The sequence below is a fragment of the Hydra vulgaris genome, chromosome 12 (assembly GCF_038396675.1).
Source record: "Hydra vulgaris chromosome 12, alternate assembly HydraT2T_AEP".
Classification (NCBI taxonomy): domain Eukaryota; kingdom Metazoa; phylum Cnidaria; class Hydrozoa; order Anthoathecata; family Hydridae; genus Hydra; species Hydra vulgaris.
Window position 1 is genome coordinate 63,086,795 of NC_088931.1, and position 23,120 is coordinate 63,109,914.

General features: G+C 27.5%; 2 protein-coding genes across 2 annotated transcripts in view; both read right to left on the reverse strand.

Annotated features, from left to right (window-relative positions):
- LOC101238496 (E3 ubiquitin-protein ligase HERC2) overlaps positions 1–1,803 on the reverse strand; it is a 124,945-nt gene extending 123,142 nt beyond the window's left edge. Inside the window, exon 1 of the mRNA XM_065814049.1 lies at positions 1,700–1,803. Coding sequence (XP_065670121.1) covers positions 1,700–1,783 — 84 coding nt within the window. The 5' untranslated portion in view covers positions 1,784–1,803. The remainder of the gene's footprint in view (positions 1–1,699) is intronic.
- Positions 1,804–16,107: 14,304 nt separating this feature from the next.
- Positions 16,108–23,120, reverse strand: part of LOC101236414 (uncharacterized) — a 60,642-nt gene continuing 53,629 nt past the window's right edge. The window contains exon 17 of the mRNA XM_065814050.1: positions 16,108–16,255. Within this exon, the coding sequence (XP_065670122.1) occupies positions 16,182–16,255 (74 nt within the window). The 3' untranslated portion in view covers positions 16,108–16,181. The remainder of the gene's footprint in view (positions 16,256–23,120) is intronic.

A 23,120-nucleotide genomic window follows, 5' to 3' on the forward strand; every position in this document is an offset into this window, starting at 1 on the left:
CCCAATAAATGATATATATTCTCAAAAGTTCTATAAATTAAGTTGGGCATTGCCAACAAGACTTTTCATTTTTCTATTAAGCTGAAAAACTTCTTTATAAATACTTCATAAATGAAGAAAATACAGGAAATAAGATATCGCCAGAAAAAGTAAACACAGTGATAAGAAAATATCTTACAGCTGATGAGTTTTTTTCAAACCAACAAATAAGATCTTAGTTCTCTAGATGGAGTAAGCTATTAAGAATTGGAAAATAGACTGCTTGGACTAATGAAGAAGACAATAACAATGAACTTGAAAATAAATAAGCAGAGAAATATCAAAAGGAATACATAAACTTGCAACCAAACTTTCTGTTATATGGTTGAAAGATGATTGGGTGGCAGTTGTTCACAAAAACTAATGGTATCCAGGAGTTGTTGTGGAGGTAAAAATTTTGTATATATTGTTGAACCAAAAACTTATACTACATAAAACTAAGTAAAAAGCTAGCAATACATTAACAACAATACTAAAACTTAAATAATTATGCATTATAGAAATGAGAAGTTTCATTTATCCATGAATTTTGTGTTTAAATAATTTCAGATAACTGAAGTTAGTACTTTAATTGATTGCATGAAAAGTGTTTCTTCTGGCAAAATTTGTTATCAATGGCCTTATCAGAAAGATAGCATGGTATATTTAGATGATGACATCTTATGTAATATAAGTCCTCCAACTCCAATTAATTACCACAGTGATTTTTTCTTAAACTAATGAAAAAATGAGCTTAAAAAAAAAGTTAAGTTAAGAAAAGAAGAAATTTATTGAAAAACAACATGTACATTTCTTAAAATAACTCTCAAATATGCCTATACTCCAAACAATTGTTTTTACTACAATCTGATAATTTATAGAAATATGCCTATGTTTGTCTTTTCAACTTAGGTAAACCCAGGGCTTTAACCATTATCATGTCACAATCAATGCATCAAAAGGTTAGAATTTCATTTTTGAGTTGAATTTGAGGCTAAGCCTTTACTTCCCATAGATTTTTTTTATACTTTTAGGTACTTAGATTTATAAGACAAAGATTTATAATAACAAAAAAAATTATGGGAAAATTGTGGCTTTGAATGAAAACAAAGATCAAAAATGACAAAAAAAATCATTTTCGACTATTTTGTAGCATAATATTTAGACAAGGAAAAAAAAATTTTTAACCAATTATATTAATTTTTGGTCTGAATCAGTCAATAAACAATAATTAAGTGAAATACTAATTTAAAGGATTAACTTTGCCTTTTTTTTTTAAAGTTTAAAAATGCCTTTGACACCATTTGGTCATTATTTCTAAAAATTTAGTCAAACTCTGACATCTAATATCTAGAGCACCAATTATAACTTTTTTTTTTAAATCTAGGAGTTGAGCTTCTAGTTTGAATAGCAACAACATATTAAAAAATTACCAATTTTGAAACAGGGTCACGCTAAAAATTTGGCGTTTTTAGCTGATTCTTTACAAAGTCACTCTTAAGTTTGATTCTATTGATTCTTAAGTTTGACTTTAAGAACTTTATGATTTTAAGTGACTAGTGGTTCAAAAAATGTGGTTTTATTTATAGTTTGTGGAGTTGTTTAAAACATTTTAACAAGATTAAGATTTTTAAAATTTTTTAAGAAATTTAAAATATTTATTGAAAATTAAAACACTAACCAAGGGATCTCGATTGTTCCACACATCATTCAATTCTTCATTTGGTCTCAACAAAGGAGTGACTCCCAATAATGAAGATACCATACTTATTCTACATACATTTTCAACTTTAATAAAAGTTATATATATATATATATATATATATATATATATATATATATATATATATATATATATATATATATATACATATATATATATATATATATATATATATATATATATATATATATATATATATATATATATATATATATATATATATTTAAACAACTTTAAAAAGTATTCTACATAATAGAGTGCTCAATGTTCTTAAAAGAACAGAGCAATTATATATTATATAGAATATATATATATATATATATATATATATATATATATATATATATATATATATATATATATATATATATATATATATATATATATATATATATATATATATAATATATATATATATATATATATAGAACAAACAAAAAAATCATAATTTTTTGTTAGCCTAATAAAACTACGATTTTGTATTTGTTTTTGTTTTCTTCTACTTGATTGCAACCCTACATTAGATGCAACCCTACATATACACATTAAATAAGATAGAGCTGTTAACAAACTAAGTATTGCGATAAAAACTTTTATCTAGAGCTTAAAAAGCTAACCTATGCAGTCTTATTTAAAAAACCATAATAATATAATGGTTTTTTTATATATAAAATTTATTTATAAGTTATTTTACTTATTTGTTTTTTTTCCATTTGTTTTTTTACAATCTAAAGACAAGATAAGATTGTAAATTGAGCACTTTATTTACGGCTATAAGTGTATTTTGTAACTTAATTGCAGCATCTATTTTACTGTATTTACCTAATGTAAAAATTATTATTATAAAAATATTAGAATGTTAAATATAGACGTCGTGTGAGACGCTCGGATACGGATTTTTTCTATACCGTAAAATCGCCTTAAATCGGTAATCGTGTAGCTTCGGTCTCTATTTTTTTTCTTCGTGAAACATCTTCACTACCAACAAGGCTCCAAGCAACCATGCCGACGACACGGGTTTCGAAGTGGAGGGGTGCAATCGTCAATTTCTAAAAAAGTCTTCTAACCCTAGAATTTTCTTGAAAAAAAAATGGTCCTTCAGAAAAAAAGTTGGGAGGGTACTTACTCCCCCCCACCGTGTAGTTGGGCCTCGCAACCACAATAAAAGTTGAAATTTACTGGAAGGAATAAGATGAAATTTATTGAGCAAGATAACGATTTATTGACGATTTAAAAGATTGCAAATTATATGAATCAGAAAAGCAAGATGAAGGAGTTCCTTTATGGAACTTTTTTTAAAGGAATTCCTTCATTGGAACTTGCTTCGAAGCAAGTCCGAAGGACAGATGTTCCAGGAAAAAAAACTAGACGAATAAGAAAATTTGGAGCACTTAGGAACGGTCACAGTAAAAAAATGAGACTTAATTGAATAACGAGTTATATGAGAACGAACTTTTGTAGTTGGTACAAGAGATGTTTGTTTTTTAGAGCAGTGTTCATTATAGGATTTATAGAAAAGAGAAAGAGAACAACGATGTGACAATGGTTGAAGATTGGCTGCAAGAGCAGGTCCAGCTATTTTTAAAATGCATTTTTTCACCTTGTCTAAAGAAGATCAATGGAAAGAAAATCATTGGAAGATCCGCCCCAGATTGGCAACAGTACTCCATAAAGGATGGATATAAGATTTATGGAGATAAAGAGTAGAATCCGGAGTAAGTAAGTAGCAAGCATAATAGAAAGATGCAATCTTAGCAGAGGCTAATTTTACAATGGATTTGATACATGTTTTCTAAGAAAGATTGGAAGTAAGAAATAATCCTAGAAGACGAATATAAGACCATACATAAATATAGGAAGATCTAGATTTTTGCTATAACAATTAGTTGAAAAGAATTGAGTTTTATCTGAGGTAAACCAGCCACTAAGATCCCTATACTTTAAGATTCTTTTTAAGCTCAAATGGCCTCTCCAATCAATCGGAGAATTTTTGGCTTCTAATCAAGACAAGATGTGAGATTTGAGAATTTCTGGAAGATTGTTCATACAAATTTCAAAAAATTTAGGGACAAAAAAAGAACTTTAAGAAACACCTGAAGGTACAGGAAATGAAAAGGAGTGCTGCTAATTGAGGAAAACTTTTATACTACGATTGGTAAGAAAGAATTCAATAATCTTAAAGATGTTACCGGATACACCGTAAGAATAGAACTCATGGAAAAGACGGTCATACCAAATTTTATCAAAGGCTTTTGAAATGTTGAAAGCAATAGCCCTTACCTTTCCACATCTATCTAATGCACGATAAAATTTATCAGTCATTACCGTTAACAAATCAGCAACAGCTCAAAATCCTTATTGGTTATCAGAAAGTTAGTTATTAGGTTCAAGATGAGAGGTTTACCGTTTTTTAATTATATTGCTTATGATAGGAAGAAGACTAATGGGACGGTAGTTAGACGAGTCAGATCGCTCTCCAGAATTTTTTAAAAACAGGGAAAACAGATGCCGCTTTCCGTTTTTTATTTTGAGATGCCGCATTTTTTAAATTTTCTTGAAATGCAACTACTAAATTTTTCAGAAATATATTGATTGATTGATAGCGGGATTCTGATGATGAAGTAGATCGAGATAATAATTTTAGAGGGATCAAATTGTGATCAGAAGTACCTAAGAGTGAATCTTGAGAAAGTGAACACTGACTAGAATCAGTAACAAGACATAAGTTGAGTAGAGAAGGTAAATGGTTCGGATTGTCTGGAAAGCGAGTTGGAAAGTTGACTATTTGTGTTAAAGATTGATAAAGGCAAAAGTTGCAGACCTTAACACCTGCAGAGTCACTGATACTAGAATCAAGCCACGCAATGTATTGAGGATTAAAGTCACCAACAACAACAGTATTGGCTAAAGGATAAAGAGAAAGGGCATGGTCAATTTGATCAATAACAACATCAAAAAGAGTGCAGTCTTGAGATGAAGGAGAGCAATATAGAACATAGACAAATAGAGTGAAGTGGTGCTAAACGAAAGCACTTAATAGAATAATTGACAAATGGGTGAATTCTTATGAATGTAGACGCCCAGGTCAAGCATGTGACTATTCAAGTCTTTACAAATTAAAGGAAGATAACCATCAACAATAAGATCACAAGATGAGACAGCCAAACTCTAATTAGTCTCACAAAGAGCAAGTAGTCTGGTGATCTTTGCAAGAGATAAGACTCAACAGTTACTTTGAAAAAAAGTTACTTTGAAGGCCACGAATATAAGTGAATGATAAATTTAGAGAACTTGGTGATGACAATGGTTTTTTGAGTTTTATAGTTTTTGATACTTTATTCATTTTTTAAATTGGTTAAAGAACTTGACTCAAAGCAGAGATAGTACTCAGTATACAAACTAATAGTCTAAGCAGTTTCCTCAATACTATTAATAAACCCTAAGCCATAACAAAGAGTCTCAAATGTGACCTTAACAAAGCACACTAAAAGTACGAACAGTGACACCATTTATTTTTTTTATTTTTTTTTTGTAGTTATTTTAGGTGCTCCTAGAAGCCCTTACGGTCTTATCACAGAGCACCGCGGAGAGCATTTAACAGGAAGTTCACGCCTCCTTCCGTACCAATGTCGGTTGTTGGGCTAGAGCTGGCGTCGAACCTAGGACCTCTGGGTTCTGAGCCAGAACTATAACCACTTCGCCACGGCTGCTCAAATTATTCGCAACATGGAACTGTTAGTGCTTTGATATTTTACAGCTGTTGATGGAATCAGCCTGGAAAGCTACCACAGAGTTCGGGAAATATGACTACCAGCCGGCCTTAGAACCATGAAACTGAGTTTTAGAGCTGTACCCTCATTAGGAGGTAATAGAATGAGTTGTCTAGACATAAAAACTGAGACACAAGCAAAACCCATTTATTGAGTCAAGAAGATCCAGCTTTCAACATCCTAAACTGTAAACAATGTATATATGTACATTTTTAATTGCCTAATTGATGAAGAAGCTATACATAGATTCAAGAAAAAATAAAATATATTTTAAAATAGTATATAAAAAGCATGCAAAACTCAGATTTTGAAAACTTTTTTTTCTTGAACAATATTTGTTATTACTTCGTGTATATGAATATATAAAAAAGAATTTTAATGTTTTTTGCAAGTTGCTGAAATAATTCTTTAGCAAAATAACAACTTGAAAAAAGGATTATATATATATATTATGATTATATATATATATATATATATATATATATATATATATATATATATATATATATATATATATATATATATATATATATATATATATATATATATATATATATATATATATAAAATACCATACTTTTAGAACATAATAGAATACTAGAAACATGTGAAGAGAGTTCATTTTCAGTTATCTTTTAAAATAATTTTTTAACTAATTTAAATTGTTCATCTAGTCAATTTTTGAACATGTTTACCAAAGTCGCGTCAATTACTATTTGCGACAGGGTATTTCATTCCAAAACAACACGGTTCGTGAAAAATTTCTCTCTTAGCATGCAATTGAGTACTCTTTGCTGTGCAAGTCTTTGGTTATGACCACACATAATATACTTTGACGACGAAGGACGATTGAATGGTACGTGAAAGTTTATTTCATCGATTTCACGCATGAACATGAACAACATAAATCACCTCTTATTCTTCTTTCTTGAAGTGTCGTTAGTATATATATATATATATATATATATATATATATATATATATATATATATATATATATATATATATATATATATATATATATATATATATATATATATATATATATATATATATATATATATATATATATATATATATATATATATATATATATATATATATATATATATATATATATAAATGCGATATAATATGAAACCGCAAGCAAAAAAATGAAAACTTTTTATAAAATTCTTGACTGGGCTGCTTATGCGATATCTAAACAATAAAACCTTTAATTCAAAAACTGTTTTAAGATTTAGATTTATATTTTTGTTGTAAGTTGTGATTAGCAACTTTGAAGGATTTTACAATTTTACATTGTATCCAAAAAGTCTAAAGGAGTTTTATCCGTAGGCATTTTTTCAAACTATGAATATAAACTAGAATATCAAAATTACCCAGAAGTCTGGTAAATTATACATCTCAAGACCTCGTGGCTCGTCTTTATCAACAAAAAACTGCTTTAAGAAGGATTTCAGCTTTGATTTTATCCGTTATTACATCATTTTGGACCTGGCTTTGGGTTGAATAAAGAATTTTTACTATTTCTATGTAGTGAATATCTATCTATCTATCAGAATATGCCAACGTCAGCACCACGGTTAACGGATCTAAACACCTCGTATGGTTTCATACCATCATGATTTTAATACCATCTCATGTTCAGTATAATGGCAAATCTGCCGATAGTCTCGTTGATCCTTAAAGTGTAAATTAAAAATAATGCAATGTAGATTAAATTAGGTTTAAAATGACACTGCTAAAAAGTTATTACATTTGTTTTTGACAAGATACACTCAAAGTACTATTTCTATTGATTTCACTTCTATTATATTTCTACTGATTTTATGAAAAGTCTGTCAGTGGAGAAAAACAATTGCTTTAGAATTTGTTTGTTTTTTAAGATCTGACTTTAAACTTTTTTGCAAGCAATTGTTTTTAAACAATTTGTTATTTTTATGACATATTATTCTTAAATAATAAAACTAAAATATCAAAACTCATGAAACTATCAAACTAAAAACTGCAAAATCAGAAAACTCGCAGGTCAAACGTCTGGGTACGAGAGAGAAAAGTAGTCATCCATTCTATTTTACTATTTTATCAATCAGAATAAAAACCTGCCTATTTTTGGGGAAATACAACTTGAATTTCATGTAGCAAAATGTTTTTGCCAAAAATCTGGCGTGAAAAATAGCTAAATTTTTCTTAATTTTTACTTAATAACCTGATTTTTTCCTGCAAGTTAACTATAATATCTGACTTTTATATTTTGTTTTTGCATATTTTTTCAAGGTATTTTAAAGTGATATAATTTTCTCCTTAGCTTGCTTATCCTTAACCTTTTACGGACTATCAGGTTTCTTCAAGTTTTAGGTGCCAATCAAGCCTGCTTCTCCAACCAGATGCCCTTAACATACTGGTGACTCAATTGCAACAACATAGTCTTATTGTTTGCATCAACACCATCCCAGCTCTAATTCAGAAATTTTAATAGTTCATTCTCCGGCTTAACAGTTTTATTTAAAGCTACTGTTATATGAAGCTCTCCGACACGAAGACAGGAGGTTAGAATGAATATTGGACAGCCATGAAAATTAGTTAACCTTGCATAAATCCCTATTAAATTGCGATTGTTTGAAGTAGGTGAACTTTCTAAAATCAAAAGAATCTAACACATTTTAAATTGTTGTGTATTGGCCTTCAACACCATTGTGTTTGAAAATCACGTTTTTTAATTTCATAAGAAATTTGTGGGTTTTTAAAACCCCACCAGTTAACAAATATAATAATAAAAATGCGCACAGTCAGTATAGATTAAAAATTTTCCATTCTTTGTAACGATGTAAGTATATAGTTAATGATTTGTAAATTTTTATTCGCGCAGGTAGTTTGAAAATGCCCTTAAAAACTCAAAAAATGTAAAAAAGTTAAACTTTAATAGTGTGGTGCGAGTATAAATAGTCATCCAAAATAAAAAATAATTTTTTTTTGTGTTTGTGTATTAAGGTACTTCCAGAAGTCCTGCGGTCTTATCGAAGTGAACCGCGGAAGAGCATTTAACTAGGAAGTTAGTGCCTCTTTCCTTACCAATGTTGCTCAATTGGCTAAAGCCTGCGTCAAATCTTTGACCTCTTGGTTTCAAGCCAGAAATCGAACCACTGCTTCATGGCTCCTCATTGTTGTTTATTGTCATGTCTGTTCATGGTTTATTCCAAGGCCAAAGGTTATAATATTTATAACGAATTCGGGTATTTATTTAAACACAGCATTTAAAAAAGATGTGCACAGTACTCATAAAACTCTGCATTTTACAAACTACTATTTAATCATTTTAATTTTAAGATTGATATCAGAATGGCTTTTAACTCAGGACGGGCCAAAAGGTGCTTCCTATGGTGTAACGCAGTCTAGCTGAATGGAAGGAACCTTCTTTTTCTGGATGGTTTGAAAAAACATTTGTTTTACATTGCCGCAAGCTTGAAGGCTCCAAAGTCCTTTTTTAGACGGCCTTTATTTTAGACGGCCATGCCTGACAAATATTTCTTTAACACAAAATCCTAAACAAACATTTCATTCAAAACGGCTTCAAAGATCTGACAAAACCTAGCTAACCTAGGTTGCTCAAACAGCTTATTGATCAAAGCTTCTTCAGACAATGTGAATTCCGGTTTTAAATCAACAGATATTTTTCCGCTGCGTAGGGAAAAAATAACTCAATTTTTGCGCCTTACCATTACTGCCTATACCAATCACCAGAAATTCCTTCAAGTATTCAAAATTGAAGAACTTTAAGTACATAAACTTCTTCGAGCTTATTATAAAAAGACCTCCTTTAACATGCTGCACAGTTGCTTATGAACATTTAAAGACATTAATTTTAAATGTTTTACATGCTGACATGCCCAAAAGTTTCTGTATCAGAATCAAACTTAAATGTTTCTAACAATAACATGAATCTCATAAAAAGTTCATTATGACTTCTGAAGAAGCTTTAGTAGAATTACAAATAAGCAAATAATGGCACAAAACAAGAAGAATGAAATACAAGCTAGAAAGGCTAATTCAATTAGGAATCAAAAACATTTGATAAAGAAAGCTGATTTGTTTAACAAATCACTATTGAACAATCGAAACGACAACTAAAAGAAGTTATCAAAATTTCGACTATACTAAAATCCAACGCGATTTCCATATATCAAGACTGCCAATATGATGGTTCTTTGAATTCAAAAAAAAATGTCTAGTTTAGAACATTTCTTTTCGACATAAAATTACAGATCAATAAAAATTACGGGTACTTTGCGAATCCTATGGCGATTGGTTGTGTGGCTTCCATATATCTAGACTGTAAGCCTGACGTTCTTTAAATTTATTGTAGGATAAAACTTTAGCTTTTTTTTTAACGTGAAATTACCGCTCGACTACAAATATGGATACAAACCGTGTGATGAATAGCTGTGTGACTTCCCTATATCTAGACTGTCAGTTTGACGGTTTTTGGAATTCTAAAAATTTCAAGCTTGTGGCACTTTTTTTTGGAGATCAAATTAGAGCTCAACAACAAAATGGATGCCTTGCAAATCCTGTGACAATTGTCTTGCTTTTCTACATTAGTTGACGATATGTGCAAGTATTGCTAATAAATATACAAAATTTAAAGAAAAGCAATAATTTTTTGTTAATTTGAAAAAATCTTTTGTAATTTAATTGAAAAATTACGCCAGTGGCGAAGCAAAAATGATAAAGGCCAAAGTTATGAAATAGTTTACTAATTATAATGAAAATAAGTGAAGGACCACGGCAGCCATTGCAACCGAGATAATGGCTAGAATGAGTTGCAGCAATTTTTTTATTAGAAATTGTTAACAAAAGTGTATGCTAATATATAAGTTATGTAAACTTCAAACTATATAATGTTAAAACATGTATAAAGTTTTACCGTCTAACTTAAAAAGTGCATTGAAGCAGTACCTCCTTAGTTTTGATTTATAGCATTATCAAATTTTAAAAAAAAATTTTTTTTATTCTACAGCTTAGAAGCATACGGTATAGTAATTATACAAAAATGTATACATTTTAAAAAAACTGAATGTTTAAGCTACAAAATGGTATATAATAATGTAATTTTTGAAGGTGTTTTTTTTTTTACTTTTGTCCACCACCTGGCCCACTGTGAAGTGGTTAGTTCGCAGAGCTTCTAAAGTTCATTGCTGTAGTACCGTTATTATTATATACCCTTATTGTTTTTTGCCTTTTTTGATTTTTTATAATCTTTTCTTTAACTTGTTAAAATACAAAATAAAAAGTTTTTGAATTTCTAAAGATATTATTAACATAACATATATAAAGATATTATATACTACAACAAACGTCAGGGAAAGAATTTTTAAAAATGTTTAAACTTTCTAATAGCATCAAAACTGCTACTCCAGAAGGCGTTGAATCCACAAACAAGAAGAAGTATTTGTACAATACAAGTAAAGGGATAAAAATTTTGTTCGCCATTAGGGAAATCCTCGCAGAAGTGTTTTTAAAAACTATAACTGACTTTTTGCTTCAGTAGACAATCTTCTGAATCTGGGAGGCCAAAAACAGAATAAATTTCGCTACCAGTTACAGGAAGTTTAAGTATTTGTCATTGTTTAGTAATCTAAAAGTCCTCAGAATATTTAACTACGTTCAGAAAGAGATCTTAGTGTAGTAACCACCCACTGTACCAAATATTTTCAGTAGAATTTTTCATTATTGCAACCTTGAATCTATTTTTAATACCGGCGCTACGAAGATATTTATATGTATATATAAATTCACGGACAAAATTAAGTAACATTGTTGATAAAATCGACAATCAAACAATAAAAACAAAATTATTTACGTCAAGATCTACATAACTGCAATAATTTTATGTTTTTCTTTTTAAATTTGATTCCAAAGAAAAACAAATATATTTATAACTCTTTTTTACTCATTGCAAAAGTAACTCTATTAAATGAAATTAGCCATCTTACAATTTTTTTGCCCAAAATAAATGTGACAAAAGTAAGAAACATCTGAGTTTTTATTATGAAATATAATGTTTTGTCAATAATTATTTATCAAAATTGCAATAATATCATGTCTGATTTTCATTTTAGTACTTTGTTGCACCACCTTTTGCTTTTATGTCTGATTCTAAACGCCTTGGCATGCTTTTAACAAGCTTTGACTTGACATCAGCACTAATTGAATTCCAAGTTTCACTAAGAACCTCATAAAATTCTTTTCGATTTGTTCGTTTTGAAGGAGGAATTTTAGATTTTAAAATTGGCCATAAATTTTCAATGGGGTTAAGGTCCGGGCTTTGTGGCGGCCATTTAAGGATGTTAACTTCATTGTCTTATTGAAAAAAGAATTTTCAATCTAAATTCAATTCTTTAGCAGATTGACATAAATTTTTTGAAAGAAAATCAATATACAATTGTCCTGTCATTATACCTTTAACATTCATTAGTCTTCCCACACTATTTGTAGCAAAGCATCCCCAATTGTAGAGTACCATCTTAAAATTTTATTTATTCAAAAACAATTATTTTAAATTGTATTTATATCTCAATAGTTTTTTCAGTAAATTTAATTTATTTTTTGTGCAAATGCTTAAGTTAATTTGCTCATTTTGTAGATACTACTTACATTTAGTGTCATTAGAAATCCATTTAGTAGGTGTTATTACTTATATTTTCGTTTACTTTTACGGTTTACTCTTTCCTGGTGCCTACTGTTACAAAAAAGTGGTGTCGCATAACTGAGGCTTCCTTTTCATTGCAGTTATAAGTTGCAGTAATTAGGTAAATGTACATATCATATAATATCCACTTAAATGCCTGGCAGGGGTGGTCAAATGAACCTTATTCTTATGTGACAATATGCAGGTTGACAATAGATAGATCTTATACAATAGATAATAGATCTTATCAAATAGACAATATGAGATTGCCTTATGTGACAATATGAGATTGCCTCGATTAATTTAATGACCGCCGGACGTGCTTTTTTACTAAAAATGATGTTTACTTATTTTGGAATTTAATAATTACTAATTATTTGGATTACCTTTTTACTAATAGATATAGCAGAGATCGTTATATAAAATCAGAATTTGCTTAAATAAAATTACAGCGTGCTTCACATTGTTTAAATACTAACAAGACTATCAAATATTTTTATTTTTTATTATAATTATTGTTATGATCAACGGAAGAGTACGTGCATTGATTATTGTTTTACATAAAACTTTGATATTCTGGTACACTTAATCTATGTTCAAAACAGCAAACCTTTTTATATAAGACTATAGAAACCCTTGTTATAAGACTATAGTAACCTTTATTAACAATATAAAAGTAAAACAATAGTTAAATTTGTTGCTGATCTTTACTATTTACACAATTTCTATTGTATATTGTTAATTAGCACTAAGCACAATTTTTTTTTGTATAAACATGCGTGTGTGTACGTGCTTGTGCATATGTATATATGTATATATGTATGTATGTATATATATATATATATATATATATATATATATATATATATATATATATATATATATATATATATATATATATATATATATATATATAGTGTAACTGATATATGTGAATATATGTGTGTGTATGTGCGTGTACAAAGACAATATATACACTATACACATGTATATATACATGTGTATAATGTATTTATTGTCTTTGTTATATTCTATATTAATTTATTAATGTAAACTCTATATTAATTCATATAGTAGCTTAATTCTAACAAATTTATATTCTATGTTTACATTTAATCTTATATTATAAGTTTGTGTACTTATATTGTTTTATGCTTATATAGTCTTATACTTAAAGTATAAAAATACTTAATAATATTAGTGTATTTACCAATACCATAAAATTACATTTCTTATTACGAATTTATATTTTATTTTTATTTTGCTTAATAACTCCTATATACTATAAAACAAAATATTACTTAATTATCTGATCTTATATATTTCAATTATGATAAAATATGGTATTAAAACAATCCTGCAAACTATGCCAAAAAAATGTATTCAAAAACCATAGAGCCATCCAATGTGGCTGCTGCTCTTTTTGGATTCACACAAAGTACAATCTAATCAATAAGCATACATGTGACATTATCTCAAATGACTCTTTAGAATGGTATTACTCTGACTATATTTCCAAAAATACTATTTAGTAGCCTTTCCGATCAAGAACTTAAGCTTATACTTTCATGCAAGAATCTTCCACTAAAGTTATTAAAATCTCTTGAATTTCCTGCTCACCTATACAGACTGTATAGAGATACGAATAATGTATATAATCCAACTATTAATTGTAAATATCTTAATGTTACTGAATTCAATAATTTTTTAAATCCTGATACTGATATATATCTTCATCTCAATATTGCTTCCTTACCACAACGTATCGACGATCTCCATAGTCTTATTGGTATTCTTAACACTTCCCCTATGATGATTGGAATTACTGAACTAAGTTTATATAAGACTCAAATATAACTGATATTACCATAAATGAATTAAACACTGAACAATGCCCTACTGAGGCAAAATAAGGTGGGGCTTTTCTGTATCTAAGCTCTAATCTTAACTATGTAGTTTGTGATGATTATAAAATCTATGCCTCGAAATTTCTCGAATCAGTTTTTGTTGAAGCTTTAAACCCTCATAAAAACAATACTTTAATTGGCTGCATATATTATCACCCAACTTAAATGCAAAAGAATTCATCGCAAACCATTTAACTCCATTACTTGAGAAATAAATTTATGAAAAAAACAACAACATAATATTAATGGGTAATTTTAACATGGACTTAATTATAGAGAAGCTCCTATTGTTTCGAATTATCTCCAAACATTATGATCTTCTTCAGGGGCGGATCCAGGATTTTTTGGTCTTTGAGATTGCTAACTTTCAGATATGGAACACACTACAAACATTTATATGTTTATACTTATGTCAAATAAGGATGCTTTGCAAAATATTGCAATGATTGGATCCTAGGAACTAAAACTCCTCAACATTTTCTCTCCCTCCCCCCCTTTCCTGTCTCAAACGTGAGACAAACCATTTGATAAAATGTTTTTTGTATTATTCTTAACTAGACTTATATTCATCGATAAACTTTAAATTTAATAGTAAAATATTTCAGCGTTCAAAAATTATGACCGTATAAAGTTTAAACCCCTTCAATTTGAGGGGGTTACACATTTATATGGTCATAATTTTTGAACGCTGAAAGACCATACTATCAAACTTAAAATTTATCGATGAATATAAGTATAATACTTCGGTCAGCTAAAAGCTTCAAATTATCTATACCTAAACATAGAACTATTTATTATGGCCATGAATCTATTAAATATCAGAGCATATTCACATGGAATAGTCTCTTCTCACAGTTAAAATCTGTCGCTAAATTTTCCAAATTCAAGAAGTCTATTTAATTTTTTATTAAACAAATATTCTTCCTAATTCCTATGCTACTCTACTGCTAGCTATCTACTGTCCATCTTAACTGTATTTGCTTCAATGATGGTTTATAACTACTAATACCTGCTCTTTTGTTTTTTTCTACTACTTTCTTCATTTCAATGCTGATTTATTACTTACTAATACTTGCTCTTTCTTAACTTCTTCGCAAATTAATATTATTTTTTATATCACTATTCTATTTCAAACTCTCACTATTATAAATATTGCTATTTTTATTATTGTTATTATTATCATTATTACTTATAGAACTGTTATTTTTATCGTTAGTATTACTATTATTTTGATTATTATTACCTATTATTATTACTGATACTTATATTACTATATTATATATAATAATTTAAAATAATAATTATATATAAAAATATTAAATATAATAATTTTGTTACTGTATATTATTATAATCTACTTTTCTTTTATTGCTATATTTTAATTAGGTATATAAAAGACTTATATGTTAGATAGATGTATAAAAGTAAATTAAACTTTGTCTTAAATATATCAAACTTCTAACTTTATTTTTATTACATAAAGTTTTTTGTTTATTTATTGTACTGATTACGTTTTTTTTTAGTTTTTCATTATGGTGTTTACTTAAAATTAGTACTTGTACTATATGTAAATATTCCATGAAATGTAAAATTATATTTCAGAATACATTTGACTTGATTTGTAGAAAAATAAACAAATAATAAAATTAACCCAAAAAAAAAAGAGACTTTTACTTCATACGACTAAAAAAAATGTAACATGTAAAAGAAAACCTATATATAAAAAAAAAAAAAAATGAAGAAAAAAAAAAAAAAAAAAAAAAAAATAGATATCCTCAATATGGAAGTTTATTTATAAATCTAATTTAAAAATGCATTTAATAAATTTATATACAATGTGGAACAATATCTAAATTAAATTCTAAATAAACTTCTATTTTTATAACAAAATAAAATTTTTTAATTATTAAATATTGAAATTTTATGATTCAAAACCAATATAAACAGAAAAAGGTATATATATAAAAAAAAAAAAAAAAAAAGTTATTACTAATTATATATTTAAAAAAGTATTTATTTAGTAATTTTAGTAAAATCAATAACAATATTTCAAAACATCATATAAAATATTATTATTTCTTCCATTTTACTCTTTGCACCCAAGAATCGTTCACCGAATTTCGAAAATACAAACCATCAACATTTCCTAAACAGATTTAATAAAATACACATACATACACCTATGAGCGTGAATGTGTTTTATATGTATATATCATGGCCTATTCTAGGAAAAAAATTTGGGCGGCGGTACCCCCTCGTTCCGGCGAACTTTAGCGGAAAATCGGCGTTTTTTCGCGAAAAAAACAATATACGCCGTAGAAACGTAAAAATAACGTAAAAAAAAAAAAAAAAATACGGTCGACACTATCGAAAACGGTCTAGAATGTATATTATAATAGATATGTGTATATATATATATATATATATATATATATATATATACATATCTATTTATATAGATATATATATATATATATATATATATATATATATATACATATCTATTTATACATATATATATATATATATATATATATATATATATATATATATATATATATATATATATATATATATATATATATATATAAATTATTATTAAATACAAAATATTAAATACAAAAATTCGACCGCCCTATCAAACTATGTCTGGGATTTAAAAAACAATTTTAATGAAACTCCTATGCTAACATGGTCTATTCTCAAATCAGTACCCCCCTACTCAAATATTTCCAAAAGATGCCCACTATGTCTGTATGAGAAATTTACTATTATATCATATCCAAAACCTGAAGAACTGTTAAATAAGAGAACCGAAATTATATCAAAGTGCCGCCACGAAAATATATTTTTATTAAAAAATTACAAAGCTCGCTACAAACCTGACTAACAACTATAAATAAAAAAATAATCTGCTCCATATATCTCTAGGCTAACTAATAAATTACTCACATACACAGCTTTTGTAATATATTTCATAATATTATGCACATTTTTATATCAATTTTAATTCTTATTTTCTTATTTTTATTTTATTATTTTTTAACACACAAATAATACACATTAACACATAAAAAAATTTTAAACAACATTAAACATATAACTATTTCACAATTATTAGCCAACTAAAAACAAATTAATAATATTATTAACCTAACTACTAATCAATTTCCGTCCCGTAACGATCTAAAATACAAATATAAACCGTAACGTCCACTAAACAAATCGTAGCAAAATTAAATTTTTACTACTTGCCTGATGATTGTGATAACACATGAAACTCAGAGTTGCAATATTAAATTATATTATAAACATTAGCATTTAGCTAATTCCTGGTACTGCGGGTAACAGTAACATATATACTATATAGCTCTAGTTTATCTATTGAGCACTCTTTCAAGTATACAATATTATACATGATAATATAAAGATATTTTCTTTATTCATATATATACATGTACGAAAAAATATACGAAAAAATATACGAAAAAACTTTGAGTTTTTTTTTCTTTATTTAATTATCAATTAAAAGAAAAAGCCTAATAAAATAAGATAGAAAATTGAAAAACTTTGTTAAAGCACATCGTTTGTTTTTAATACATAGGGGAAACCGGAGCTAGTTGGCCACAGTAAGTTGACGAACTGCGTTTATGTTTCGAGCCTTTCATCAGAAAATGAAAAAAAATACAGAAACTTCCTTATTGACCATTTCATCATTCACTGTAGTATTGTCGGGATTCGCGCATGCGTATGGGAGATATTGAGATTTATGCGTTTTTTGGACAAAAACGTAACTTTTAGAACATCGCTTCCTTTTTACTTTACAAAGAAAATAGTTAGTCGTATGAAAAAAAAATTATTGTAAAAGCTCCAGTCACAATTGGTTTACTATATCCAGTCAGACTCTTTTTTCAAAGCTGCCGTTTTTCAGGATCTATAGACTGTTTATTAAAAAAAAAGCTTTCGGGGTAAGTTGACAAACTTTTCACGAGGAAAGTTGACTCATAGCATTTACTAAGGAAAAAAGTATACATTTTTATAAAATTATTATTATTATTTTTTTATATTTTTAACAATATTGAAATAATTTATGCTTACAAAAAAATTAAAAATAATTTTTCTTCTAGTTTTTTTTTCACAGATAAAAAGTGGGCTACTCTTTGGCTTTTATACGGACTAATATTTGGTACCAGCTAAAAGTAATATTAAATTTAGGGACAAAATTGTTGCAAAAATTAATAGTAAAAAAATTTCTATCAATTTTGCACTTAACAGTGCATTAATGATCATTTATATAGTTTGCGCCAACTTACCCCGTGGTGGGGTAAGTTGGCGCAAATTTTTTTTTTTTTTGAGAGCCCGGAAAAGCCCCAAGAATTTTTTTTTGTAAATGAATGCAAATTTTATAAGTTACCCTAATCCATACTTTTTAAGACTACACTTTAATATTTTTAAAAAAATGTACTGTTAGGGCAACAGAGCTCATAGAGTAAAAACCGAGCCAACCAGCCCCGGTCTCCCCTACATTAGCTGGTATTCTTAACTTAAAAAAAAGGCTGCTCATAAGTTTAGCATGCTGACTCTCTTTAAAGCTTTTAAGGAGAACTTTTATCTTTTATTGCTAAAAAAAGTTGCATAATAGTAAATTAAACTCTCCTTTTTAATAAAATATTAAAAAATATATTTAAAGTAATATTTTGTATATAAAAATTTCGTTATGGTATAGAGATTTTTAATGCCTGTTTTAAATTCATCCTTTTTGTTTAGTTTTTGTATAAAAATTTGCCATTGGAAAAAAAGGAATTAGTCAAGAAATCAAACAGCGTATTATTGGCCTTAATATGAGAGGTTACTCTAAAATTGAAATATCTCTAGTTTTAAAGTGTGTTTCACCTTCATGTGTAACTATAACTATTGCCAAATTTAACGAAGCTGGTAGTACTGCTGACAAAAAGCGTTCTGGGCGACCAAGAATGACAAGTGCAACTGATGACAATTCTATTTATAGAATCGCCAGAAAAAATCCTAAATACTCAGCAAAACAGATTGCACAAGAAATAAACCTGACACTTAAAAACCAAATATCAAGACAAACAGTTAATAGAAGAATAATAGACCGTAAACTTTGTTGTTATGTTGCTGCCAAAAAACCATTATTAAAATAGTCAGATCATTTAAAACGAATTAAATTTGAGTTGAGATTGACTATAAATTAAGAAGAATTGTTTTTAGCAATGAATCAAACTACACTGTCCTAAATCGTAAGAATAAAGTAATTGTCCGTAGGCACCACAACGAAAAGTATAATTGTCGCTTTATAGTATCAAGGCTACAAGGTGGAGGTGGCATATGGGGTTGGTATATGGGGTTGCATTTGATGGCCCAGGTTTACACATGTTATACAATGGTCGAATGGATCAACATAGATATACTGACACCCTTGAAAACTATTTCATGCATACTAGAGACATTTTTTTTGGTAACGAGCCTGAGTGGATGTTTTAGCAAGATAACGCTCCATGCCACAAAGTAAAATCTATAATAAGATGGTTTGAACAAAACAATATCAAAATACTTCAGTGGCCAGCTTGATCACCTGATCTAAATCCTATTAAAATGTTTGGGGTGTGATAGAAAAAAAACTTACTAAAGAACCAGTAATTTCAGCTAATGATCTAAGAGAAAATTTAAAATCATCATTTAACGGTTTAAAAGTTGAATATTGTCGTAAACTTTTTGATTCTATAAGAAAAAGATGTGCATACATACCTTATTGAGGTTTGGCCTAAAAACCATTTTAAAACTACGCATGCTAAACTTATGAGCAGCTTTTTTTATCTTATTTTATATATAATTAACTATATATTTAACTGAAAAAAAAATAACAGTGTTATTTCATTGCTTTTTTTTTATATATATATTCCTTATATTCTAAAAAATAAATTTTGTATTTAAAATAACGAAAAACTTTTTATTTTTGTATTTAAAATAACGAAAAACTTTAACTTTTTGGGTTTTAAAAAAAAAGTAAATTTAATTTGGCTGCGTGCTAAACTTTTGAGCTATATATATATATTTGTATTTGTATTAGGATGCATCAAACGCCCCTGGCTATCAAAAAAAATCTGTTCCTATTCTTAAAACTTTTTAATGGTTCTCACAAGCAACTCTGTTAAATTTTTTCAAAATGCAATTTGTTAAGGGGAGCCACTTCACGTCCAAACTATGCAACCTGACCCAAAACGCAAAAGAAAAAAAGTTTTGTTAAAGTATATCATGTGTGATCTCAAAAGAAGCAAATCTAATAAAAATGCAGTTTTTTCATTTTAAGTTGTCATTTACTGCACAGCAAAGTTCGAAATAATAATTTTTTTTTATAAAATAATAATTTTTCAAATTTTCATCTAGTTTTGCTTCTTTTGAGACCCAACATGACATACTTTAACAAAACTTTTTTTTCGGCATTTAGTGTCATGTTGCAAAGTTCAGACTTGAGGTAGCCCCCCATAAAGTTGTTTGTAAGAACCAATAAAACTTCTTAAGATTAGGAACAGATCTTTTTTTGAAAGTAGGAAGGAATTTGATGCACCCTAAAATATTTATATATTTTAGGGTGCAAAATATAATATAATATAACATAATATATATATATATATATATATATATATATATATATATATATATATATATATATATATATATATATATATATATATATATATATGCAAGATTTGTTAGTAAAGATTTATTTAAATTCTATAGGGGGTTAGGAAATTGTTATAGGTGTGAACTTAACTTAATTAATTATGTATAGTATACAAATGACTTTTTAAAAGATTTTTTATATAGTTTCTTGAAAAAATTTAAGAAATTAAATTAGCAACATTTTTTTCTTATTCAAAATTCATTAAGTGTCTTAATACTTTAATTATTTTAATTATAAACTTCAAAGTTTTGTGTTTTTATTTCTAAAACCCCTAATCAGTCAAAAACAAAAAATACAAACTCCTATAAGTTCTTTGTATTACAAGTGTTTTTTTTTTTTTTAATGATATATCTTGATGAATCTTTATTTAAGTTGCGAATAAAACAAATTCAAGCAACTGTAAGTTCTCTATTGATATTGTGTCATTAATGTATTGTTTTTAGTATAGCAATATTGTATTTTGATTAGTCAGTTCAATATTCTGGTTCAAGTAGCATACTCCATGACCATCAACAAAAGTCATGGTCAAACATTTGATAAGGTTGGTGTATTTATGAAAATACCTTGCATGGTCAACTATATGTTGCGTGTTCAAGTACAAGAGCATTTAACAGTTTACTTCTCAAAGTTGATAAACATTTCCTACAACGTATGGCAGTTGCAAAATGTTTTAAAAATATATTGCAGATAAAATAATATTGTATTTACAAGAGTTCAAAAACTTATAAATATTTTAAATGAATATGATTATATCTCAATTTCGAAAAAATAAAGGTTTACTGTAAGTGTTATAATCCAGTCAAATATTAAAAGCTAGGTCATTAAACAAGCTATGGAAATGCTATGACTTGCAGTGAGTGTAGATACCAAGCAATGCAAACACTGTGCATTTTTTTTGACAAACAGCAAGAAAATAATGCTGATAAAAATAAATATAGGAAGCTTGTTTTTTTATATAACTTTTAATATGAATATAAAATAAAGTAAGAATTTTTTTTTGTTAAACATTTGACTATCCTTTTTTTTAACCTGTTTTTAAAAATTTTTCAAATGGTTTGTCTGATTAAACTTTATATTATAAGTAAGGTTTAAGTTTTAGCTTGCTCTTAGCTTGCTATAAAATTTGTTAGGATAATATAAAACCAAATATTTATATACTATTGTTCATTTGTTATTAACTTCATTATAGTCAGGGTTGGGGTCAGATAAATTTAATCAAATACAAATATGCAATTTTAATCATAATACAAATGCGTTTTGATCAAATGTATTTGACCCCAAATATTTTTGACAATTTTTATTTGGAAATCTTGACAAATTCTAGATTTCTAAATACAAATTCAAGTACAAATATATGCAATTGGTATTTTCCAAATACAAACACAAATACAAATGTTTTATGTTGAGTAAAAATATTATTATTATTTTTTTTGAAGACAAAACTGAAAAAATGTTCACCTTAATACAAAAATGAAAACAAGTCTTCTAACAAATACCCACTAAAAACATTTATTTTGTGTTAAAAATGAAAAAATTACAAAGAGCTGAGCTGGTGAGGTAAGCTACATTACATGGTAAGCTAAGCTACATTACAGTAAGCTGAGCTACACTACACTTTTTAAAATGACTTTAACAGGCAAACCTCAAGAGGTACATAGTTGATTTTGTTAATATTGACTCTTTATTAGTTGTTTTACATATGTCTGAGGTTATTAATATTTGTTTACCATATATATTGATATTCAAGTGAATGGAAAATTAAAGAAGAAGAGTCAGTTAAAAAGTTTAAAAGTAAAAAGTATAAAGATATGATTAAAAATTCTCTGTACCAATTATTAAAAGCTTTTGAAATATTACATTGTCATCTTTGTTACTAGCAGTCTAATTTTGAAAAGAAAAACAACCAGTGTACTTTTAACTAAATTTTTTTCAACAAAAACTTGGATGATATAGTGTTGTGATAATGATCAGTTAAAAAGAATAATTGAAAAACATAAACCTACCATGAACCATTAAACATGGGTCTTGACTAATAACTTTCAATGAAACATCTTTGAAGACAATTAGCAGGATTCACTTTCTTGAGTTTAGGTTTCTTTGATAAACTTAGGTTTTGAGTTTTAAGTTTCTTTTTGTTGCTAGGGTATAAAGCCTAATTTTTAAGATCAAAATTTTTTTTTTTTTAATACACATTCACTTTCAACAAATGCAAGCATTCAACAAATGTAGCGCCTATTATAGAATTTATAGGAAAGAGAAACAGAAGCAACATTACAACAATGTGACAATGGTGGAAGATTGGCTG